At 47.2% G+C, this 26712-nt stretch overlaps 1 protein-coding gene across 3 annotated transcripts; it reads left to right on the top strand.

Annotated features, from left to right (window-relative positions):
- Positions 1-1171: 1171 nt before the first annotated feature.
- Positions 1172-26168, top strand: LOC135829022 (zonadhesin-like). Of its 3 annotated transcripts, none has more exons than XM_065341423.1 (24): positions 1174-1526; positions 2901-3074; positions 5509-5646; positions 6602-6741; positions 8183-8270; positions 10397-10567; positions 11850-12133; positions 12624-12717; positions 13696-13806; positions 14401-14480; positions 15089-15286; positions 15789-15867; positions 16425-17495; positions 18154-18407; positions 18812-18859; positions 19898-19936; positions 20355-20393; positions 21081-21230; positions 22061-22144; positions 22430-22570; positions 23197-23265; positions 24436-24519; positions 24896-24982; positions 25342-26168. In XM_065341423.1, exons 1-24 carry the CDS (start codon positions 1475-1477, stop codon positions 25363-25365), a joined length of 3699 nt encoding a protein of 1232 aa, XP_065197495.1. In that variant the 5' UTR covers positions 1174-1474; the 3' UTR covers positions 25366-26168. The 3 variants fall into 3 exon arrangements, with proteins under 3 accessions (XP_065197496.1, XP_065197495.1, XP_065197494.1); XM_065341422.1 differs by having other exon boundaries at positions 22427-22570; XM_065341424.1 differs by lacking the exon at positions 23197-23265 and having other exon boundaries at positions 1172-1526; positions 22427-22570.
- The last annotated feature ends 544 nt before the right edge of the window (positions 26169-26712 follow it).

Raw genomic sequence — 26712 nt, 5'->3', positions numbered from 1 at the left:
AAGCTCGCCAAACTCAACAATGCCAAGAACCCGAAGAGCATGAACAAAAGAAGCGAACTAATATCACAATGCCGCCACGAAAGCAAATGCACATACGAAATTTCTCACATAGCGTGGCATAGTACAGCAAGTTCGTAGCCAGTCGAAGCACCATCCGTCCGTGTATACCGGCCTTTTCCGCCAAGTATCACGCATGATCACACACATTATAATAATTATATAATAATGATTAGTCTCAGGTCTCAGCATCAGTCGTCTGATGATTGCAGTAGCTGGACACAAATTTAGTTATAGTAATACACTGTACTACTGTCGCTGACATGGTAATCCAGTCGATTGACCGGGGCCGGCGCCCTCAGCGCGTACAGAACGTAAGTCGTTGCATGCTGTGCACAATCATGTTGATCCTATACTTTAGGCCTATGCGACCAGCAGCAGCGCATAATAATACAGGCTGCGGCTGCATGGCCAGCGGCCCAGCGCGCTGGGGCCGCTAGACGTGCGACCGCAATTCCATGTCCACGACAGTAGTACGAACCCAAACTGGGCCTCTTTTCCTTTCGTTTGAAACGTTCTGCACTCTGTGCCTTGAGCACTTTGTAGGCATTTTGCTAAAACTTGCTCCTTAGACTTAGTACAAGTGCATGGCAGATCTACACCACCATAATTGGGTACCTTTGCTCATCATGACATGCCATGCCAAGTTTTGACAACGAGTCGACGTCTAGACGGTGCAAGGCACAAACTGTGACCAGGTGACAAAGACAAAAAAAGTGACAGGAGCGACATCCACCGTGCACTGTGCACTGCGTACTCTCGCGGTACCTTCCGTACCATGTCACGGACACCTTCGCTGCGAAACACGTGAGCTTCTTGACTCCGACTCGCCAGAGTGATGCGTGTGCATCTGACCAGGATTTCTCGAACATACTACTTACTAGTAATAAAGAAGACTTAGTAGTAGTTCAGTAAATACGAATTGTAAAGTTTGCAGTCGAGAAACCTGTTTCCTTCAGATCTTCATTGCAAATCCAAATTGAAAACGCACAGGTTCCAAGCTGTGCTGTCAACTCTACCCTAGTCAGCAAAAGATCGTGAGCATCCCATTCGATCCGCCTCCGCCATATGGTACATGGTAAGAGCCAATGCAATATGCAAGATGCATATCAAATAAATCATTTCATCCTCAATCGAATCATTTTCCAGAAGATTGTTCAGCGCTGCATTGAGTCTGAGGCAGAACATCTTCAAGCAGTAAATACAGCCTGTATTCCAGATAATTCGGATCGCAATGACTAGGTTGTAGACAAGAGCCGGACTGGAACGGTCGCCTATGTCGGAGGAACCTCGGCAGAACCGCGGAGTTCAAAGATAGGAGAAGTGCGGTGCCAGCGTTCATGATCAAACGTCTACGTGAACGTGTTTGCAGAACGCGACTGGCTGCTGTATCTGCCCGTAAGCGGGCGCAGCGAGGATGCTTCATAAACTCATCGGCGCTCTGCTTGTACTTCATCTGCACTTAGCTGGTAAGGTTCGGCGGCAATGCATTGCGCCGACTGATTTGCAGCAGTTTTGCCGGAGACTTTAGCGTCAGAATGAGTAGCAGTGTGTACAAACCGATATGTTGCCGTGCGCAGCACCGTGATGTACGGTGCGTTGATGCCTGCGAAAAGATGACTATTCTAGTTCATGTACACCTACGCTCCAGTATGTGTAGGGACTCCATCAGGGCATTGAAATTCAATCCGCCATGTGTCGTAGTCCTAATATCATAAGACATTTTTTTGCAGATAACCCATTTTTTTATTGTGATGGACAGTCCCAATAGGGCTTGAAAGTGCTACGTCACAGCATAGCAACAATTGCAAAAATTCAAAAATTGGATCCATTTGGATCCAGTTTTTGTATGGATCCAAGCACATTTCAAGCCGTCTTACTCACAGCAAGGTGATGTAACCAGTGAAACTGACTGATTTGGCTAATGGGGGCGGGGTTACAACTGGTGGCGAAGTAAAAGTCACCCCTGCATGCGACATGAGTGGGTTGCTATGCACCCACACACTGAGGCAATAGCAAAGTCACACCTTAGTGGATCCAAAATAGAAATCTGATGTCAACTTAGTACTCCCTGGCCGTTTTTGACGTCATCACTTTCAAGCCCTATGAATGGTGGCCAGTGGCTCATCTCACTGAAAGACACTGTGGCAGAGGGCAGTCTGCGGGCCAATCTGATCATCACAGACAGAATTTGCGATCTTCTCCGATCGCCTATGTAAAATGGCATGCTTGCCAGCCGCATCCACCCTACAATATTATTGTCTTCCATGCAGAGTCTATCCTTAGGTTGTAGTCGCTAGGGGGTCTTTGGCACTTTCATACAACAACATTTGTAGTTGTTGTGGCGTTGCTGTGGTGATACATGTACCCAATTACATGGGGCTTTGCTCTGGGCATTGAAATCCGGCCGTTAGTCGCCAAGTTGACTGCACTAGTATGGTGGTGGTGGGTGGTTGTGGTAGCGGCATTGGAGGTGGAGGTTGGGCATACAGTGGTGTCTGTATTGTGAGCAGTGATGCCCATTGAAGAAATCTGTAGTCGTCATCGAGGTTGAGCTGCTTTGTTTCACTTGTCCACACAACTGGGGAGTGAAATCGGCGATTATCGACGCCTTAATTAATTAAACAATGTCCACCCGCTCCGACCAAATGTATTGCCTTCGTCAGATTCTATCCTCTAATCGAGAATAAGAAGTGGTGTATACGCCACCATGATGTCATCACCCTTCCCTGCTTCATCTGCCCTAACGTGTTGCACGTCGCTCAATGTTCTCGTGTCCGCATGTGTCACAACACTTCCAACTAAGATTTCTGTATGTTGTGCACTAACACGTTTTTTTCCAGACTGCTATGACTCCTGCCCGTTGCTGCATTCGGCAAATTTCGAGTCCGGAACAGGCGGACTGAGCGGGTACACACAGCTGACCAACGACGACTTCAACTGGAAGCGGAAAACATCAACAACCCCGACATGGTATACGGGACCATCGTCTGATCATACGTACGGCAACAAGAGTGGTAAGTGATTAGTGTTGACTCTGACTTATGTTTTGCAGCAGAGTACACTAAATCCGGAAAATTTCAGTGGTGTGATATTTTCAGTATTTCGCAAAATCAACGGGTCAGTAGTGCGATAATTTCGGTAAAGCAATTTTCCCCGGTCCAAAAATGCATTTTGCACACTGTGTGGCCTGGCATTGTTGAATTTTAGGTCGTGTTTTATTATAGGTAAAAATTACCTGTACCAAGTTACCGAAAGTAAATCTCCACCGAATTTTCCAGTTTTTTAGTACGCTTTTGATCAATTATAACTCTCACTGCCAGTGGACAGTGATATGGGTAGTCTGCGTAAGACGTTGATACAGAAGAGAGGCAATTAGAAGCCACGTCCCAAGCTCGCATCATCACCCCCCCCCCCCCCCCCCCAACACACACACACACACACATCCTTCCTTCCTTCCTTCCTTCGCCCACTGCCACGATTGGCTATGTGTGAGGAGTGCTGTCTCCGGGACGCGGCATGAGGCCCTGCGAGTCCGGCGGGACGTGAACGGCTGTTTCACTGTTTGTTTTTTTCCTTTGCGGAGCGACGGGAGGTGCAACTATGTCTAGCGATGTCTTGAGGACGGCTGAAACGGCGTGTGCAGACCATACACAGGAGTGGTTTCAGGGCAGGTTGTACACGAGAGCATACCACACTGTAGACTCCATCCTGACACCTGGTTCTCCACTCAGACCTATCATCTGCTGTTTCAAGCCACTCATTCATGCCAATGGACACCGCCGTCAGGTCATGTTTGATTGGGTCTTTCCACCTCTTCCGGGGGCCATGTGGAGGTCGTTTAGACGGCAAGGCACCAAAGAGCAATTGGCGGGGAATACGGTCATCCATGCGAGCCAGGTGGCCCAGCCATTGGAGACGACGGCGCCGGACCTTGTCAGAGACCTGCTCCATGTCACCCCACCACTGCCGTACCTGAAGGGTTGTCACGTGCTCGTCCATCTGGCGCGCCCGACTGATGCCCAGGACCATGCGTATAGATCGCAGGTGAAACGACTCCAGACGCTGGAGATCCCATTGCCTCGGTGTCCAGTTCTCAGCACCATAGAGGAGTACTGCCAACACAGTGACTCCGTACACAACACGCTTGAGACCGATAGGAGACACATACAAACACACACACACACACACACACACACACACACACACACACTCACCACACGCATCCCCTTTACACACATACAAATGCACACATGCAAACACACACAAACACACATTCACTCCCCAACATGATACCCTTATTCTTTCCCCCCCCCCCACACCATTCACCCACACATTTACTCCCCAACATCATGCCCACTCCTTCTACTCCCCCCCCCCCCCCCACCACCACACACACACACACACACACACACACACACTCCTCAACCTGCCTCCCCCCACCAACACCAGTCCCGCTGCAGGGCTGCACCGAAGGAATTCTGACTAGAAGTGTGTTGGTTTCGCAAATTTAAGAGATACGCGCCATTGAAAAGCATGCACAATCTCAACAGCTTTCACTATCTGTTGGTCTCCTTTGCCAGTATCATAAAGGTGTCTCAGAGGCGTACCCATTGGAATTTCCAATGGAGATAAAATTATCATGATATTTATGCTGCTATGCATCCTGCAAAACTTGGTTCACTTGCCCACATGCAGGAATTTTGAATAACAGCCTGTTCGTAGAGCTGGCATTTGCATAATCAGCGTCCTTCTGTATTCATGCCTGGTTTCTGTGTGACTGGTCCCCTCTCGTATATAAAGGGCACCATGATCTTTTGAGAAGGATTTGGAAAAAAAAGTGTTCCTGTATAGCAGGACATTTTCGGACGGAAATATTTTCGGACAAAGCTGAATTTCGACCTTTCGTGCGGATGTTATTTTCGCACAGTGCTGCATGCTATTAAAATGCACGTGTTCGCAAGCAGTACGCATGTATACTATGGCATAGTGTACATAATTTCACATGAACAAAGTTTAGTACAGAACTTATTTCAGTACAAAAGAGGCCATGTACGAAATTGTACGAAAATAAATTCCGTCCGAAAATTTCCTGCAATACTGTATGTAGAAAGGAAAAGGACACATGGAAACGAGTTAAGAGTAACTCTCCGCCACTGTAACTAGATACTATATACAGCCAGAAAGTGCAACAACTAGGCACAAAACTAACAGAGTACTGAGACATTCGACGTCCTGACACCTAGCTTCAACACATCTCCGTAGCGCTAACCGACAGTATCTAGTTACAGTGGTGGAGAGTTACTCTTAACTCGTTTCCATATGTCCTTTTCCTTTCTACTTTTATTATTGGCTCAATACCCGAGTTTCAAATTATACTGTATGTCGTACTCGATTCGAAAATTAAATCCTTTACTATGTCAACGATCTTGCGTATTGTGCTCTGGGCAGGACACTATTTCTATATCGAGGACAACACCGGAAAGAAGGATGATACGGCAACCCTCCAATCGCCACTGCTCATGTCCACCGACCTGGAACAGGAGTGCTACCTGCAGTTCTGGTACAACATGCGAGGCCTCAACATAGGTAGGGCCGAGTTAGGCACGTAGCACCGCTGTTGGAGGTGGTCCAGTTGGATGGGGGTCTGGGGGTGTCCCCAGGGACATTTTTGAAATTTGGGTGCAAAATCCTGCATTCTCGGCACTTCTGGGCGATAAAGTGGTCCGGCCCAAGCCGGACCGGCCGGACCGACTGCTACGCCCCTGCGAGTGTAGAATAATAATGATAATAAATACACACAGCTCACGTCTTCCCTGAACCTGTTAGACAGGAGCAGGTTTGCATCATCTGTCAGCAGTGAACAGTAGAATGGCCAGACCAGGTTGTATGATCAAGAGTGTTTTCCAGAGTAAAAATCACACTGGAGTAAAAGCTGCACCCATATTTCAGTCACGAAATACAGACATAATATACCCCATTTACCACTGCTAATTTGACCATCTTAGTATATGCAGCACAGAGGGTGTTTTCGAAGAATTACTGGTCATGCTTAAACCCCGGAATGTACGATAAGTACATCCACACACTCGTATATGTTTATGGCGAATGTATACGCCTATTACCCTGCGTGGTGCATTTGTAGTGCATGCCAATTTGAGTACTTCATAGCGCATAGCTAAGCAACTACGTCACATGCCAGAGTAGGTCCGGTAGTTTCTCAGCAAACTCAAGCACTCACTAGAGAACATGATGCCGAGTGCGTGAAATGAGCAATGTTGAACATGGGCAGGACGTCAACTTCCTCACTGTTAAACGAGCAATACAAACGATACTTGCCAGCAAACTTTGAAATTCACAAATTCGAGCTAGATGGAGTATGCAAACAGTACACTGTTTGCACTGGTCTGAATCACTAGAACACAAGCATTGCTTGTGGCTAACATTATCCGTTTCCCAGGACTTCACCGACTTCAGGAGTTAGACCTGCAGTTGATCCGTTCGATTCACTTGGATTTCCCGTGTTTCCTTTTGATACCAACAGGCAGCCTATCCGTGTATCTTCGCGATCAGGGAGCAACCACTAACAGCTTGTTGTGGCAACGTTCTGGAAGCCAGTGCACGTCCACCAGCTGGAGGCTAGGGATTGCAAGGCTAAAGCGAAGCAACGCGAAGAATTTTTACGTAAGTCATGAAGCCCTCACCCGTTTGTGTTCCCACTGCAGGAGACCAATGATGGGGGTGTTGTCATGGTGCCACACCTGTGTAGTTCGTACAGTGCTCGATATGTAGAAGTTCTGTACAGGCAGAAAGTTTCGTAGGTCAATGATTTCGGCCAACTCCGAAGAAAGGGAAATCGTCCGGTTGTAGATTTTGTCCATGGATCATAAGAGTGTATTGAAAAGCTGGACAAATCGACATTAGTCCGGCATTTAATTTAGTCCGAAGGCTCCTTGGGCGAAAAAGAGGAAATTAATTTCCAGACGAATATTGCTGCTTGTACAGTACACAGAGTATAGCCAAACATACATTATGGAAGGTAGTGGAATAATGTCATTGCGATGAGCCGGTGAAACCGCTTGTTGCCGCTATGTACACAGCGCTTTTCAACGGATCCGCATTCCGGGTCCGTCGATGCACTTGAGCCGTTGTATCGGTGTGCCGTGATTTTGCCAAAGCGTTTCAACTGATAATGTAATCGCATAGCCTCTGTGTGACAGGTGATCGTTCAATAGTGAGGGTCAGAGAAATTCATAAAGCTGCTCTTCCCCTGTGTAGCATCATGATAGTGCAACTTCAGGAATATAGCAGCAGTGTGCCCTGGTGTAATTTTCTGGAAGTACAGGTTCCTGCACGAGTACGAGGACAGTACCGCGGAATCCAGCCCGGCCGCGATAGCGGCAAGGGCTGGATGAGCAGCGGTACTGGCCGAGTATGAGTGACTGGAACGTGTTTCCCGTATGCACCCAAGCCAAGAAGACCACTCACAATATTTGAGTTTACATGAACTGTGACTCGAGTCCTGTACAGCTGTGTGGCTATGAGGCTGTGAGCTGAGTGAGAGTGACTTCTACAACGTACACGGACTACAGTACATGACTTTTGCATGTACTTTCAGACCACAAAAGCTTGTCATTGAAATGGTAGACTCATGGGTGGATTCCGAAAGCTTGTCATTGAAATGGTAGACTCATGAGTGGATTCTGTCCACTGCCCGTCGTCACTTGACGAAGGGCAGTGGAACTAGTACCATCACCATTCAGCTTGCAGGATCGCGCTTTCCAGCCCGCGTAATTTGATCTGTCCTTGGTCGACTCCAAGGCGACAGTCATGTGACATACGGGAAATGAGTCACTCCCGAAAGTCGGGATTTGGATTTAAAATGATACAAGGAAAACGGTGGCACACAAGTTATGCGTTGGAGTCCACCAGCTAATCCAGATTTGTAACAGTCTCAGTACTCCTTGTCAGTCTGGTGCTACCTTGTGCCCGTCTGTTCAAAATCTGGTTTAGTTGGAGGACTCTAACTCGTAACTCGTGCCCTGCCGTTTTCCATGGTTCCTTTTTATGTTCCGAGTGATTTGGATTTATTTTATTTATGTTTGTATCTTCCCGCGGCTTGCAGTTACTTTTCCAAGGAAAGACAGTGGACAGGCTGCTTGGAAACACCGGTGACATAGCAATTGATGACATCACTGTTCATTGCTGCGCAGGTAGGTACTGTTCAGCATATGTACTTGAAGAGCCGGGATGCAAAACCTGCTAAACCCATTTCATGACTTTTCGGGTACTGAATGGCCAAAAAGGACATATTTTATGTCCGGATTGTATCTAAATCAGTATCTGGGATCCAGTCTTGAAACGGTTGTAGTCAGATTTTGGATTAGAAATTTTGCCCGGTGGTGCCTCTGGACCTTTTCAGTACACAGAGCTAAAAATCTAATTTTCTCAAATTTAGCGCTTATGGCATTTTGCATCTCAGCTCTTCACCCGTAACACTTCCTCCGGAAACACAACTTTGCGATTTTTTTATGCGAAATAATTTCAAACGATACACCTGATGCCAATCTGATACAATGACGAAGCAATGAATGATATTATGGATATTTTAACAGACTCAAAAACGTTTTCCCTCTTTGATAATGAGATAATCGACTCGGATGGAAAGCCAAGAATATATTTATAGGAAAGTCAAAGGACAAAGAAACTACATGTTACGCAAGTTTAGTCGGTCGTGTTACTGGACATTATAGCGTAACTTGTAGTTCCTTGGTCCTTTTTTCGTTTTCTATAAATCAGACAATCATCTGGATTTTAATCCTGTGCACGCCAGCGTCGCGTATACGAATGTACTCTGGATGGCCAGCGTCGAGTATACGAATGTACTCTGGATGGCCAGCGTCGAGTATACGCGATGCACCCAAAGTGTACAGTGTGCACTACACAAGACGAGTGTTCAAACTTTCGTAACTCACTCAAACGGCAAGGGATTCTCATGAATGATGCATCGTTAGAAAGGTATTGGACTCAGCTTTCCACTGATGCACCGATCTTCGCGATAGGCCAATGTATGGCAGAGCGCTGACGATGCGAACAGCTGGAAATTGCGAAATTTCATCTGCCGGCGATCGACTAACTTTTTGCTCGTCACTTCGTGTATGCTGGGGATTTACCCTTAGAGCAACGCATGAGTATTGAGTATCAAAAGAAGCGCTTGAATCTTTGCTTTCCTTTGCAGTTCGAATCGTGACAATCCTTTGAGTGTGAGTAAGGAGACGATAGAAAATGCGAGATGTTGTTTCACAACTTTGAGGCATGGTAGGGGGACTTGGAGAGAATTTTGCAGTCTTCCTGGCGTGTCTTTTGATCTGCAAACTATTATGGTGTCTTCGTCATATCCAGATCTTTCCAACGAGCCGTAGATTGTGAAAATCCGTCATTGTGAAGTGACAATGAAATAAATTTAGTTCTGAGACTGGGCATGCAGGGGAGTGCATTTTGAGTTTGCGTTCACCACGACGTGGCCAGCACCCCGGATCAAGGCTTGGCAGGGAAAGGGTTAAGGAGCTCCTATGCTTGAAAAACTCTCCAAGACAGTGAATGGATCACGATATTCGTTTAAAGTACATGCAGGTATGCTTTCACACAAAAGGAATTGACGGCTTTGAGTCTCGCTCGGTGTACTCACTCCTCGATACCTCGCAGCTGGATGCTAAAGACCTGATAGCTTGACTCAAGTCATGAAGGTGTTGTTTCCGGAAGAAGTAAGGACGATGTTGTCTCAAGGTACACCTGCCGGTAGTAAATGGTGAATACACTAAGTTGCGTTAATGACAGTTGCGCTCGGCAATAAACGATCCAGAGTGCGTATTTGGCCCCCTCATCTTGCACGGCCCTTGACGCCCTGGACGTGGCACGAATGTTGCTGGGCGTGCACTCATACAAATACAGTAACGTAATCAGAACTGGTCCAGGTTTGCCAGCTTTGCACTTCGGCTCAGATGTCACCGTGCGCTACTGTACTAACTGCCTGTTGTACTGAGTAGACAGTGATAAGACACACTGTTGCTTAGTACAGACATTGTTCGGAGCACGGGTGTGTTGATCCATTCTGAAGTACGTTGGGAACCACTTGTAAAGATCGGAGCGTTTCCGAAAAATCGTAACAAGCGGCAGCGATATAATTGTAAGACGTTACCGTACCGCTCCACATGATCAGCAAACCGGTGCACTGTCAGCGTTTGTTTGGTCCACACGTCGGGCGGTTAAAAGTCAGACAGTCTACCAAACACTAACATCCGAATCTCGATTATGCTTTTCCGTGCGTGTTTGAACCCAGGATGTTCTGCTTCAAACGTTCTCAGCTTGGCGGAATTCACCACGACTTGGAACGGCTACTCTCAGTCAAAATCTGACAATTTTGACTGGAGACGCAAGAGGGCATCTACTTCGACTGGTGGGACTGGCCCAACGTTTGACATCACTACAGGCGATCCTGGCTGCTCTCCTTGTGAGTATATATAAGTCCTTGCACGCTCAGATGTTTTTGTTTGTTTGTTTGTTTTCTACAAAATCCACATGTCTCCAGACACTGGGTGAATAATGGAGTGCTGTAATGGGGCCCGTTAAGCTTGGCCAACCAGAGGCCTCGCTTGAACCTCAATGGTCGTACCAGAGGGAGATCGGGTAGGGAGAATTAAGTTGAAAAAGAAAAGTAGAAGAAAGAAAATGAAAAGATTGTTTTGCACAGTGAGCAAAAGACTAAGTGGAGTATTGAAGTGAATAATTCAAGGTGAGACTGTCTGTTAGGAGAGATGATGTACAAGCAGGGCAGGACACTGTACCCTCTTACTCACGCAGGTGTGTGTGTGTGTTTGTGTGTGTGTTGTGTGTTTGTGTGTGTGTGTGTGTGTGTGTGTGTGTGTGTGTGTGTGTGTGAGAGTGTGTGTGTGTGTGTGTGTGTGTGTGTGTGTGTGTGTGTGTCCCATATGGTGCAGTGGTATGTGCAGCGATTTCCAATCGATAGGTTACGGGTTCGATTCCCGACGATTACGGTCACACACGTCTTTCTTCTCTTTCTCAGACTCCTCCTGACGTTTCTTTCATTCTCCTGGGTGGTTACCAACAGCCAGTGCACGCCGGAGTATGTGGTGTGATGTGTGTGCGAGAAAAAAATGAAAAAGACCCAAAAGTAGGGATTCACTGGCCAGAAAAAGCCACTTCATAGCTGTGTGGTGTAGACGAGGCTGAATAGTGGCGGTCAATTCTTCAGCCTTGCAAGCTGTTGAATGGTGCAATCCCAGCACAAGTTGCTATGGCTTTTGCTGTAGCATCGCTATCATCGCCTCCGGCGATGGGCGTCCAATTGTCCAATGGTCCAATGGTCCAATGGTGTGTACTTGTATGACTGTACACGTGTGTGCTGTGTGTACACGTGTGTGCCCAGGCTTGTGTGTGGGGGTATGTGTGGCTGTGGGAGGGTTGGGGTGGGTGGTTGCTTGCATGTACGTGTGTGTATGTGTGTATGTATGTGTGTATGTATGTGTGTATGTATGTGTGTATGTATGTGTGTATGTATGTGTGTATGTATGTGTATATATGTATGTGTATATGTATGTGTGTATGTATGTGTGTATGTATGTGTATATATGTATGTGTATGTACGTGTGTGTGCATGTGTGTTTGTGTGTCCAAGCCTGTGCACATCGTGGCCATGTACCGATGTCTCAGGTAAAATTACTGCCCACCGATATTGATGGCCATTTGGGCTTCTCTCCTTGTCTACATCCCAGCTAACGGCGGATTCTATATCTATACTGAGGCCAGTTCGCCTCGGAAACCAGGCCAGTATGCCACACTCACCTCAGCATTGATCCCGCCACCATCATCCGATGACCTATGCTTCGTGTCGTTCTGGTACAACATGTACGGAAGCGCTATCGGCTCGCTGAAGGTCGGCACGAACCTAGGAACGACCGACTCGACGGTGTTTTGCAGGAACGGCCCTCAGTCGGGCAGCAGCACGCAGTGGATCAAGGGACTGATATGGGTGCGACCGAAAGGAAACAAATTCAAGGTGAGGCTGTTGACGGTGCTCCGAACCAATGCATGATATCCAAATCAAAGGGCCATTGCTGTTGTAGTTGATGGCACTCTAGCGGACGTTGAAATCCGTTGAAATTTCCTATCAAGTTTTCTAGAGACATTCATTATGGAAATACGCTGATTCTGCTGATTTCTGATTTCTGATGATCGCTTAGTGCGTGAAACTCTGAGTAAAAACAAGGAATTAAAAACACTTCCTCTGTCCTCCTATTGTTTGATTTCTTTAATAAATGTATTGTCTCCGCGCCGCTTATCCCTACACTAACCTGTATGCGCTATGTGAATTCAAATGTGTTTGATGTAGCCATCGGTAAAACAGATCATACATGCTGGTCACAACGGCCCGCATAGCCATTGGATGCAGGGCATTCGATCTCTTGAAACCTGTTTAACCTTTGACCACTTCAGTTGCCTCAAGTTCTGTCGGTGACCTTTCCCATTTTTTCTGCTTTTCGTCCCAGGTGCAAATCACGGGCAAACTCAGCACCACAAGTTCAAGTACGTGGCTCGGCGACATAGCCATGGACGACATTTCGGTGTCGTGTTGCGGAGAAAGTAAGCCACAATATGCTCCGTGCAATGACTATGTGTGCCAATTACGGGCGTAACGCGTTCCTCTTACTGCCTGCGATATGGACGGTGCCTGTGTACACAAGGCACCACACGATCCAGCAGTGGTTGACTTTCATGTTCCTTTCTGTTGAACTCAAACACACGTACAAACAGCAGTTGTTTTCAGTGACCAGTGAGAAGACCCTCGGTTTCCAGTCACTGAACCAAGCCCACTCCATTATTTGATGTTTGAAATTTGGTGCTAAAGGTGTTTCCTATTCTATGGGATGTTGGCCCAGAGCTAAATACCAACCCAGTGAAAATCCCAAAACTAGGTGGATATTATTCCACTCAAGAGTAACGACCCTGTTGATTTTAAATTGAATCTGAAGCCAGGTTCGCATTGATACCATTTACATGCACATACTGCTATCGACAGTGCTGGCAACATCTGATCATGGGAAGAAACTAGCTGATTGCTTTACCAAGTCTGATCACACCTCTTTGTATGTGGGTCAGCTGTTGAAACCTAGTCCCTGCTTTCTGCGGAGGCCAATGCTTCTCTTCAGCTCTTCAGTACCTGCAGGGGGAGTATTTATGGTACAATGTTCATACCGTAAATAGTTTGCAATACGAACATACTGCTGCACTCACTATTTCATGTGCCATGGCGAGTTTCCTCGGTTCGTAGTGTCCTTGTTGCATCGTCTTCCCCTCACTCAGAGACTGGCCAGTGCTTAGTAATAGAAGATGGTTACTGTATTTTCCGGATTTTTTTCTCACAAGTACGGGCACTAACCCTGTACTTCACGCTTCAGTTGAAAATCGTAGCGTAAGCCGCCCCAACCTTTTTGGGGTGGCTACTGGTGTTTTAAGTGCGGCTTATACACCGGAAAATAAGGTATATCTTGTTGTGTTACCGACTGGAATGACCAAGTAGCTAATGTGCTGTTCTGTTTGATTGCAATGTTCTGGGGGCAGCGTGCGACTATTTCTACCCGGCTGAGTTTGAGTGCGGCGGTCTTGACGGCTTTGTTGGCACGTGGAAACGGATCAGCGCCGCCGGAGGCTACGATTACACAACTTGGCGTTGTGAGTTCGCATGGCTTTGGTAGAAAGAATATGCGTATTAATGATCGCAACTTGGCGTGTGCTTGGGCTCCTTTGGACATGTCTGGTGTATTTGAAATACCGCTTATGACCAGGGGTTGCCTAGGTTACGTCTATATTGGAGGGGTTAAGCTGATTTGACGTACGAATTTCACGACCGCATTTTATTCTAGTTTTGTGCTGGAATCAGGCCAGGAGCAATGTACAAGCAGTATCCCGCTGTTTGTAGTGCTAGGACACACTCTCTGTGTTGATTGAGCTGGTCGATGAAAAGATGCTTTAAGAAAAGCCAATAGGAAATTCCCGGCGACAGGGGAGCTGAAACGTGAGCAAGAACTGCTCAGCTCATATTTCATTCTGTTTTGCACAAACGCCTTGACCCTTGATGGGTGGTGGCTCTCCTACGGAAGCGGAAAACTCGGCCTCCAGCCGAGTCTGACGCGAACCAAGAACTTAAAAAAAATTGTGCGCAAGATCCCGGCAATATATTATGTGTATTGTGCTCTGGTTCCGTTCACCTTTCTGCCCTGTTGACTGTATACGGTCTGGGATGATCTATTTGCTCCTACACCACAGCGTCTGGTTCGGTGTTGAGTTCTGTGGAGGGCGCTTCACTGGCGATTGCAACGACAGCTTGGACCAAAATCATCACGAAGGTAATCGCCAGTATAACATATGCATGCATTTGGCGTAACGAGCATTATGTATCTACATTAAGCAGTAGATTGTGAGCAGATAAAGAGGTCTGCTTCGTGTTAATACACACCATGTTGAATGTTGCAAGAGTTGGCCACGTGTTACTTGAAGGAGGGCCGGAGTGTTGACGTATACAGGCTTGTACATGTTCCCCATGACATTCTAGTATGATTCTCTTCGGCAACATTATCCAAATTTCTTTTCGGTGAACCCCCTCTACCCTTTACCAGTGTAGTCATACGGTGTACATTAGTAGTGTGTTTATTTGATGTTTTTCGTAGCCTGGCACAAGGGAAGCATGGATGCGGTGAATGGGATTTTCGGTCTTTGACCACTTCGAGGTGGATCTGATCACTAGCATCCCACCGCTTTAGGAGACGCATCTTCGCCTTGACCCTTGACAGTGGTGGCGTTCCTACGGGCACGGAAAACTCTGCGTCTAGCCCAGTCTCACATGAACCTTGAATTTAAAAAGGTTTTTTTACTGTGCTTCCTGAGCGAAATAATTCAGTCCCTGCTTGTTGTTTTTCTTCTTTGCTGTTCTCTTGTGACCGGTGTTGGTGTTCAGACGTCCACTGGTGGCAACCTGTGCAACCTGACCTTCTTTGCCAATGTGACGGCAATGAAGGACGGCGCCTTGGTAGTGACATCTGCAGGTCTTCTCACACAGATTATCTACACCATGAGGCAGAAGGATGGGACATCCAAGAAGTGGTTCAAGGTCTCCAAGTCATTCTCCCTGCCAGGAAAGTCTACAAGCGTCCAGGTATGTTTGCTGTATATTCTACGGGGAAAGCCCAATTGTAGCCACCTGCTACTACTACTTTGATCTTGAGTTTATCTCATTTAGTACTAATGAGACACAGAGACATCTACGACATCATTCTATGACAACTGTTACCAGCTAGTTTAGGCTAGTCACACTTCCGACTTCAATGCACAGCTAAATGTGTGTTCAGCTTTTCAACCAAGCTGAATCTGGTGATACACAACTGAAAGGGTGGATACTATCCAGGAAACTTGACTTGGTGGCTCATTCGAATCTCGGAGCTGCTGTTGAAATTTATATCATCACCGATCTTCGGAAAGTAATGCCTCAATTTACATGTCAAGGCAGAAAACCAGATGATGAGGTCTTCTCAAATGTATCAGGAGGGTTTGACGTAACTGTTTGTATCGCAGTGGTTTCGGTGCTGTATGTTTCTCCTATATAATATTATCCATGAGATCATGTTGTTTGTTGCCCATATTGCCATTGCTATGCACAGGTGGTGTTCACTGCCATCTCTGGCACCGGATGGAAGAACATCTGGATCGATGAGGTCTCTCTGAGCTGTTGTCCGAAACGTAAGGGCTCAGTCGAACTGCCCACTTTAGTCACGATAATATGATATGGGTGTGAGCTATGAACAAAAGTTTCCTTTTAAGAGAATTATGCCTGTTTACCATGGACTGCAACAACATGAGAATATGGCATTAACCACGGAGGTCTGGTTGGGAAAAATACGGAATAAACTTGAAAAGCTTGATCGCTGCATGCTGCCTGGATACAAATCTTGACGCTCATTTTCAATGTGAAATGCCATCAAACTGGTGATGCCCAAGAAGGAGGTAGCGGGAACTCGACATGTAGTACTCAGAAACAACTTTTGCAAACATGGGTTTTTTATGCAAAGAGTTCATCACGTGTGGCATTTTTCGCTTGTTTTGGATTAAAAAAATGAAATTCTGGATATACAGTAGGTACGAAACATACAGTATACATTTATCAATCAAACCCTGCTTTGTCTGCAATTTCTTGTTTTGAATTTCGCAAGATTTGTGTAGATTTTTTCATCAGGTCTTACATGCATATCTCGGCACAGTGAAATGGATATGTGTGATTGTGTATGTACTCTACACAGCGCCTGTTGTCGTCAGTACATCCACTATCCCAGTTTTAACCCTGGCACAGACTACCAAGAAGCCTCCTGTCACTATCCCAGTAATCACTGATATCCCCACCAAACCACCAATGATAACCGAGCTGACGAAGCCTCCTACGACGATGCCAACTACAGCTCCAACAACCATGCCGACCACTGCACCTACTACTACACCGACAACAACACCAACCACTACACCGACTACCACACCAACCACTACTCCAACCACCACGCCGACTACTACACCAACTACCACACCAACTACTACACCGACCACCACACCAACCACCACACCAACTACTACACCGACCACCACACCAACCACCACCCCGACAACCACACCAACTACTACACCAACCACTACACCGACCACCACACCGACCACGACGCCGACCACCACACCAACCACCACCCCAACCACTATCTCAACCACCATACCGACTACGATACCTCTGACAATGCCAAAGACCACACCAGCTTCTCCACCTACTACAATCGCTTCCAGTGCACCGACAACACGAATTGCAACAACCCCACCACGAACCACCCTGCCCACCACACCGCCATCCACCAAGCCAACCACTTCACTTCCAACCACCAAGCCAACAACTCCCCCACCAACAACCAAGCCCACAGCCAAACCCACCACCATTGTCACTACGCCTCGAGCGACCACACTGCAGCCGTTACCCACTACACAGCCGACAACACAGCCCTTGCCGGGTACCTCATCTGCAAAGACCACCCAGGAGAAAACAAGCCCGATGCCTGGAACAACGCCCCAATCTATGACACCAGTCCCGCCGACAACGGACGATCAGCAGCAGACAACCTTCGCGATCTTCGTCAACCCCAACAAGCAAACCGGCGGAGAGAATAACATCGGTGCGGTCGCTGGAGGTGCAGCTGCTGGTGCGGCGCTGCTCCTTCTGGCGTTAATACTGCTAGTGTTGTTTGCACGCCGGCGACGAAGTCATGCCGACGACAAGCAGATCATACTGGAGGCCGCCACGCAGTCCTCCAGTATACAAGTGCGCAATCCAATGTTCGGTGAGTCCAGTTCAGTGTCCAGCAATGGACCTGAGTGTAGTCCCTGTAGCCGCCGATCGTAGATAGATATCACTATCGTCATTACGAACATGTGTGTGTTACTGCATATGTACATGTGCAAAGGAAAGAGTGAATTAACGATAAATATGGTTACATTCTTTCGCAAGTGTCCCTATTATATGTCAGTGCAAATGCTCCCGTTCTGGGTGATTGCTCTGAGGCCCAACGAGACACAGGTACTCCGGTGTCGCATGGATGCGGATGAATTGCCCAGATTCTTGATAGAATTCATAGAATATTCACAGGATACCATGAGGGTAATTCAATATGCCAATATCTACGATTTGAAATCATGTTAGTGGTGTGGCCGAGGTCGCCTAGAGAGTGCATGTAGTGCAGGTGGAACACATCCTTAAGAAAGTCACAGGAACCAGACATTTTGGTCTGCTTTTCTAGCATTACCAACACATGCCACTTTGACAGTCATGGGTGGAAGCTTTACATACCTTCACGACATGCTCATGCCCACAACTCCATTGCAGAATGGCGTGTGGTTCTATTCAATTTTGGCTCTATTCGATTCTGATTCTATTCAATGACCTTTTCATTCCCACCAATCCCATTTCTGAATGGTGTGTGGTTCTTTTCAATGTTGCAGACATGGACGATTCTTGCATCACCAGTGGTATACGTAACCCGGTTTTCAATGACAAAGTGGCCACCGCAAATGGTGGCTCTGCTGTGCAAGCACACCAAGGGTCTCGGCCCACTGCTATGCAGAACGGGGGCGGCTTGGCCAGTCCCACACGCGGCACCGCGCTACCACCACGCACACGACAGGCACAGCCGGCCAGCACCGCACACGGCAGTCGTCTGGATCCATATCAACTCAACGCCGGCCCTGTGTCACAGGTAGGGTGTTTGGTGAATCGGAGAATGATGGTGATTCTGCATTTGAAAAGAACATCACTAAGTATTGATATTGTCATGCTGAGCTAAACCATTGGCATACCACACACGTTACATCTAGAGAGCCATAGAATTCATGAAGCCAGTCTCTACGAGCCGTGGTGTATGGGGTCGCATGCTCAAGGTGTGTGTTTTCCATTTCCCAGTTGTTATCGATAAAATGCTGTTTGAAACTTTCATATGTGTGTGTTGGTGTGTGTTGGTGTTTGTGTCTGTGTGTCTGTGCTTGTTTGTTTGTGCGTGCGTGTGTGTGTGGGGGGGGGGTGCTTGCATGTCTGTATATCTGAGTGTCTGTCTGTCTGCCTGACTGTTTATCTGTATGCCTGTCTGTTTGTATGTATCTACAGGGAGTCATGGCAGAGCGGTCTGAGAGTGTCAGGTACAAAGTACTGGAGGTGAGCTATTCCTAGTCTAGTGTGATTTCCTAGAAATGGCCGTATAATCATGTGCAAGGCAATCATTGACTAAGTAGTGATGTTCTGGAAAACGATTCCCACCCGTGAGTATTGGCGTGTTTTTTTTAATTCACCGATCAAATACCTCTCCACTCTACGCCATAATGAGTGTATGAATAAGTGTTGAAGTGTTAGTGCATGGGAAAGTCTACCTTTGATTGGGTTTCGGAGGCATGTGCGGGCATGTGTGTGTGCGCACCAGGGATCGCGCATGCTTGTATGCGTGTTTGTATGTGAGTGTTAGTGTGATTTAGACCAGGCTGAATAGCAGCAGTCCATTCTTCAGCCTTGTAAGCTGTTGAATGGTGCGATCTGAGCGCAAGTGGCTATGCCTTCTGCTGTAGCATCGCTTTCAGGGCGTCGGAAGGTTTTAAATATAAAGGTCAAAAGTTGTGTGTGTGTGTGTGTGTGTGTGTGTGTGTGTGTGTGTGTGTGTGTGTGTGTGCGTGCGTGCGTACTTGTGTGTGTGTCTCATATGGTGCAGTGGTATGTGCAGCGATTCCCAAACGATAAGTTGCGGGTTCGATTCCCGACGATTATGGTCACACACGTCTTCCTTCTCTTTCTCAGACTCTTCCTGTCTTTTCTTTCATTCTCCTGGGTGGTTACCAACAGCCAGTGCATGCCGGAGTATGTGGTGTGATGTGTATGCGGGAAAAAAAGAAAAAAGTGGTGTAGACCGGGCTGAAATATGGCAGCCAATTCTTCAGCTTTGCAAGCTGTTGAATGGTGCAATCCCAGCACAAGTTGCTATGGCTTCTGGTGTAGCATCGCTATCATCGCCTCCGGCGATGGGCGTCCAATGGTCCAATGGTCCAATGGTGTGTATGTGTGTGTGTGTGTGTGTGTGTGTGTGTGTGTGTGTGTGCGTGCGTGCGTGCGTGCATGCGTACGTGCATGCATGCGAGCGCGGGCGCGAGCGGGCGTGTGCGTGTGTGTGTATGCATGTGTGCATCCGTGTTTGTGTTTGCTAAACAGAAGCGAGGCTCAACCATTGAAGATGATGACTATCTGGATGTAAGATCAGTGCCCAAATTGCTGCTACAAGTCAATCAAGATGCATTCAATTTTCGGTTGAGACTGAGAATTTGGCAACCATGCCTATGGCCAATAACTGGTTTTCCTGCTTTTAAAATACAAATTCACCTCCCTTTTCTTTGCACTGGAAATTGTGTCAAGTCTGGAATCAATTCTGTTTGATCTATGGAACAATGCCGTTGGATAGCTATTCCTACTGTGCGTTTGTGTGTGTGTGTGTGTGTGTGTGTGTCTGTGTGTCTGTCTGTGTGTCTGTCTGTCTGTCTGTGTGTGTGTGTGTGTGTGTGTGTGTGTGTGTGTGTGTGTGTGTGTGTGTGTGTGTGTGTGTCTGTGTGTCTGTCTGCATTTGTGTGTTTCTGTGTTTGCATCTGCGCTTGTGTGTGTTTTTCCGGAACAGATGGATGGCCAAACCAATGAAGATGGTGAATACGTAGAGGTAAGATCGGGATGCACTTCGTTGCTGCATGTTAATCGAACTGCCTCCATCTTTCGTCGGAAACAGTTGGACAGTTTCGCCTGCCTTGTGCGAATACAAAAGTAATGTTCACTGACACACTGTTGTCTTTCTGCTAATTGTCCATCCTATAGTTGTCCTCGTGACTGTTGTCTCCATTTCCTTCTGATAGTTGTCCTTCTGATAGTTGTCCTTCCGATAGTGGTCCTCTTCTCAAATGGCCCTTTTCTGAAAGGTTTTCCTCCGAGCTGCTAAAAGTAGTACGTTTTCCAATAGCTGTGATAATCTGATAGTTGTCTTTTGGTCGTGCTAGATTCTCGCTGCCTACATTCACCATCAGGTTTCGCAGACGGGTGTTAGTTGTCCATTGCAAAGTTCTTTGATGTTCTTTGAATAATGGACACTGCGCCGAACAACACGGGCAAGCAAACAATCATCAGGCAAAGTATAAAAAATGTTGCCTGATGATTGCATAAGCATGAAACTCAGAGAAGCGACTAACTAGCCTTGATTGTCCTTGTTGTCCTGTGTATTGTGCTCTGCCTCCGCGGTGTTGAGCAGTGTCAGCACACTGGGTACATCCACCGGTGAATGTTGGACATTATAAATTTTAAAAACCAATATCTGTGGGTGTCTTTCTCTCACTTTCTGCGTGTTTGGTCTGTGCAGGAATACGATGGACAGCAGCTGATTGCCGGAAAGCAGACTTCTGTAGCGATTGACAAGCTTCATCAGCTGCCATCACCAAAACGATCCGGTACTATTCCTCAGCTTGAGGCCATCCAGCCGTCGGGTGAATACTCGGCCCTCAAGAGACGGGTGAGATGATGTTTGTTCAGATATTGTAATGGGTGAAGGTGTGTGTGTGTGTTGGGGGGGGGGGGGGGAGTGCTGTGTGGGCCGCACGAAGTTCTTAGGGCGTTCTGTGCCAGAAAATATCAGAATTCCTGTCTTCTACGACTTAGAGCACCTATCCGTACTACACACGTGTCCATTCAATCCAGGCGACATCATGTGCTCTGCCTGGCTAAGGATCACATTCAATAGGCTGCTTTTGGAGCCTTCAGAGGCTCCGGAGACAATCAATGCACCAATCTTGAAAGTCAGGATTGAATACTGTAAAACCAGAAAGTTTAACGAGCAAAAAGGTTTAATGTGTTTTTGTAATTTTGGCAGGATAACGTGCAGAATGTTTAACGATGGCTACCTGGCCACCGTGAACATGCATTGATGGATGAGCATCTTTACACAGACATATCGAACCGGGTTAGGGAAAATATTTCTTCAAAATTAATAACGAAAAAAATGGTCGCTGAAACGCTAGACTTTGTGACTCGCTTGACTTTCCGGTTTTACTTGACTTTCCGGTTTTAACGTTACGGTACCTAGATAAAAAAACATCCTCCTAGACACACGCAGGGTGCTGTAGCAAGTCCGTTCAATGCGTTGCTTGCTCGCCATCAAGCCTTACATTGATGCCATTACTTGCGTTGTTGTGCGCAAGAAATTACACGTCTGCCTTGTGCTATACTGCGGAGGATTTCCCTACCATTGCGTAGCGTGCTTAGAACGCTTCACTTAGGCATGCGCCAGTGTTCCAGAACACAGTTGCTTATACTCTGCCCACGTCTTCTTCTCCTAATGTACAGACTAGCAATCCTGTCGGTAGACCAGCTGCCCAACCAAACGCCCCAACCAGTGGAAAGGAGATGTATTCCACTCTGCAGACAGAGGTAAGTCTGGCTCTGGATGAACTTGATGGACGCTGTGTCCAGGAACTGAAAAATGCTTCCTGTGCCTCTTTAGTTCTTTTGTCGTATCACAAAGTCATTCTGTCTCCACTGCCCCTCTCCCTCTGCTTTACTCTGTTTCTGACTCTGTCTCGGTATCTGTCTCTGTAACTGTCCCGGTCTCTGTCTTGGTCTCGGTCTCTGTCTCTTTCTCGGTCTCTGTCTCTGTAATTGTCTCTGTCTCTCTTGGTCTCGGGCTCTGCCTCTGTCTCTCGCTATCCTCAGCAGCCGCCAAGAAGCAATGGTGTGATTTATACGCGGGTGCAAGCATCTAGTGCAGCGAGCAATGATGCTGTCTATTCCCAAGCAGTAGCACCGAGCGCAGTAATCAAGCCTGGAGAGAAAGGCTACAGTAAACTGCAACGAGATGTAAGTAGTGGCCACCAAGTCCCATCGTTTCCAGATTTTGGTTAGATGTCTTGCTGCTGTTTTGGACATATGCTGGCACTTCCCAACACTGCCACTGAATCGGGCCAAGTGTGATGAGACTGTCCAAGTGGTCCATGACAAAGCCATATTAGGGTGCACAGAAAGTTTCTTTTGCTTCACAGTTAGCCTGGCGAAAGAAGGCTGATCACTTGCTAGGCTTTTTATCTTATTGCTAACATTATCAAATGTTGTTCATGCGAGTATATACTTGCTTGTGCAAGTTTCACTGCACAAGATGCCTGACCCATCCAGGGGAGGGTTGGGGGGTGGGGGTTGGGGGTGCCATGTCATGTGTTCAATGGTGCGGTAACCAGTGTTTAACAGGTGAACTAGCGAACACCATGACACAGCAAAACTCAAAAGTCTATCATGATGCAGAATGGCTATATGGACTTTCATAGATGTAAACGTACTTCCAAGAATGCATTTGAAAAAAATTCTCCGCCCAAGCAATTCAGTCGAGTGACTCGATTCAAATTTATTTTCGGTGCAGCCTTAAGTCTGTTTTTCACAGCCACAGCAGCTGGTTAACCTAGGCTATGTTCTGTACGGTGTGATTACTGCAGGAGGGACGAGCAGCGCAACCATCAGCTCCAGCAAGTGATGCAGTCAGTTACTCCAGACTCAGTCAACACGTAAGTTGCCCGATGGTATATTTGTGCTACTACCTCCGACCTCCGACAAGCGGAGTTTGGGACGTTTTTGTGTGTGTATGTGTGTGTGTGTGTATGTGTGTGTGTGTGTGTGTGTACAGTCAACTTCGCTAATAACGACTGCGGATATAACGACAATTCGCGAATAACGACAGCATTACCATGCCCAGAGCAAAGTCCATTCCAAATGTAATGCATACAATGAGACTTCGGGTATAACGACACTTCGCGAATAAGGACACTTTTGATGCCTCGCCGAATGTCGTTATAAGCGAAGTTGACTGTATGTGTGTGTGTGTGTGTGTGTGTGTGTGTGTGTGTGTGTGTGTGTGTGTGTGTGTGTGTGTGTGTGTGTGCGTGCGTGCGTGCGTGCGTGCGTGCGTGCGTGCGTGCGTGCGTGCGTGCGTGCGTGCGTGCGTGCGTGCGTGCGTGCGTGCGTGCGTGCGTGCGTGCGTGCGTGCGTGCGTGCGTGCGTGTGTGCGTGCTTGTGTGGTACCACAAGGCTGCTGTGAGGTACTACCTCGATGAGTCCGGGTGCAGGAAGGCATGCGTTGAGCTGGTCAGTGGCACTCGGTGATTCTCACACATGTGAGGTACAGCCTGTGCTGTAGCAGGACAGAGTCCGCACGTCATGTAATCGAGCTGGCGTTATTCAATAGCCTCCAGAGCGATGTGCCTCTGGTTGCTAAAGGAAATCGGCATCAATTGCTGGCATCTGTCTTAGACTAATTTGGTTGGCTAGAAGACTTTGCTGAAAGGATGACGTCCATGTGGAGGTGTTCGCACATCTTTTGCCATCGCATTCTGGGGAGTGGCGGCGGAAATGACTAACTCCGACATCGTGGCTCACGCACAGCACACGGTAGTGTCATCGAGATTTTCAAAGCGATTGCAGCAAAGGTGCTGGATGCGGTTGTATTCGCTCAAGAACCATGTTTCACTGTGTGTTCTCTGTTTGTACTGGTATCATGATCTCATACTCCAATATGCTCAACCTGACCCACCTCGTTAGAGTGCAGGATGCATACATTGTTTCTAGCCAACAAATTTGGAGAATTAGACTACACTTTCACACCATATAGTACCCGTAAAACGAAGATGCCGTCTGATAACTTTCGTGTGTTTTCTTCTTATGTGTGCTATCTGGGTTAGGGACGGCATGTATCTCAGACACGATCACAGTCTGAGCGGGCTCCAAAGCAGACTCAAGGAGGAAGCTATGCCCAGCTAGATCTGGTGAGGCTGCAGCTTCTGACTCCTCTGTGTGTGTGTGTGTGTGTCTGTGTGTATGCGTGTGTGCGTGTGCTAGCGTTTTGTTGCGGTTTTGTGCTTGTGTTAGTGAGTGTGTGTGCGTTTGCACGTGTGTTTACTCGTCTCTGTTTCCGTTTTTTCCGCGGGGGAGGGTTTGTGCGTGTGCGTGCGTGTGTGAGTGCGTGTGTGTGTGTGCATCAGTGTGGATGTGTTTGTGTGTGTGTGGGGGGGGGGGGGTGGGGGTGCACGTAATTTTAAATTTCAGCAAAAATGATCTTCAAGCAGCTATAGGGAGGAACCTCAAAACTGTTACCACATGACACATGCCGACTGAAATGTGTACATTGTGCTTATTCTGCAGGCCACCAGCAGACCCACAAAGAAGAGAGTTGCCAGGAAACCGGCTCAAAGCACACTCCCTGCGAACACTTCCCTGCCAATGAACGATGTAAGTCAATTGCAAAGTCGTCATTTAAAACCTTTTTCTTTCCTGAGGAGCGCAACGCATTGTTATCCCTACGTACCACACCAGTGTATGGTGCACAGTATTGGGCTCGGAGAGTATTTGCATTCCCAGGCACCTCCTTGAAGACTTCGATGTGTGCTTACTCCATGCACCCGTGCCACTCAACTTGCCATATATTCGTGTAGGAGCACTCCCCCCCCCCCCTTCTCCCATACCAGATGCTGTGTTCACCCCTCTACTAGTAGGTTTCACGTTGCATTGTAAAGGACATGTGATGTACCGCGTTTCCGTGCCAGGCTCTGAACAATTTGTGTTTGCGTTTGTGCTGCTTTCCGCTGCAGCCCTTCAAGGAGTTGATGGAATGAGGCTGCCCGGAAAGCACACTGCTGCACTGCACCACTGTACAGTACCTCGGAACAGTTCTCTTGTTTCCCGTTGTGATCAATTGATTGTCTATCATATCTCCTCTGCATTCTATAACTTGAATCCTCTGCAGGCGACTCGCCAGCGTACAATGCACTCCATTTCACACAACCCCATGTCTATTTTGCACTTTGTGTCATAATTTATTATCGTGTACATGCTTTTGGGAATGAATGACCTAGTGCTTGGGCTACAAGCAGTACTCACTTTAGCAGTACTCACTCAGCAGTCTCCTTGGAAACAACAACGGCATTCTTTACAATAAGGAGATAATTTACTTTGAATAATATGGTCCAGCTCGGTGTTTTTTGCCAAAGCTGTTCAGCGCATTTCTTTCGCCACCTGCCCTTGGGAACTCCGGTGTAAGCAGGGCATCACAGTCAGCTAATACATAATATTTCACTTTTATGCTTTGCGATCTGCTGACTCAACACATTCTTCTTTAAAAATCTGGTAATTTTTTCGTCACTATCGTATCACGGATCGGATTACTGATGGATTTCCTATTTATACACTTGGTAGCATTTCCTTGCTGCAATTCTCACTTCAAATCAACACTTCAAATCAACATCGATATGTAAAAAATTTTAAAAGTTTGCAACTACGTATTTTTTATGTGGAGACTTACTACTCGCTACATGTCATTGCATATTTATCTGAGCACTCACAGCTCTTTACTACTATTCACTAGTCAGCATTGCCAGGCTCCATCCCTGTTCTCTAATGTGAATACACATCAATGGTGCCCATACAATGCCTGAATTGTGTGTGCATGTGCGTGTGTGTGTGTGTGTGCGTGTATGTGTATCTGCATGTTTGTACGTGTGTGTGTGTGCGCGCGTGCATTTGTGTGTGTGTGTGTGTGTGTGTGTGTGTGTGTGTGCGTGCATGTGTGTATATGTGTGTGTGTGTGCGCGTGTGTGTGCGTACATGTGTGTATATGTGTGTGTGTGTGTGTGTGTGTGTGTGTGCATGTGTGTATGTGTGCGTGTGTCTGTCATCTGTTCCTTCCAAAGCAATATGACTGCCAGTAACCGTGTGGCTGGAGACCTGCTCGCGCCGATCAGTGTTGAGAATGGCTTGCGGCAGGGTTGCACTATGGCCCCCGTTTTATTTAATCTCTGCATGAGAGTACCCTATCCTCATTCAGGGATGTAGCTATGTGCATGTGGCGTCCTTGTCGACTTGTCCCAGCGCAAATTCCTTGTCATTGGAAATGTTCAGTCCGTTCGGTTTGCAAATTACAAAAAATCATAGCGGCTGGGGCTGGTAATGCGGATGCCGATCAG

This window comes from Sycon ciliatum, chromosome 13, assembly GCF_964019385.1.
Source record: "Sycon ciliatum chromosome 13, ocSycCili1.1, whole genome shotgun sequence".
Taxonomy (NCBI): domain Eukaryota; kingdom Metazoa; phylum Porifera; class Calcarea; order Leucosolenida; family Sycettidae; genus Sycon; species Sycon ciliatum.
This window is presented reverse-complemented; position numbering and strand designations above follow the sequence as displayed.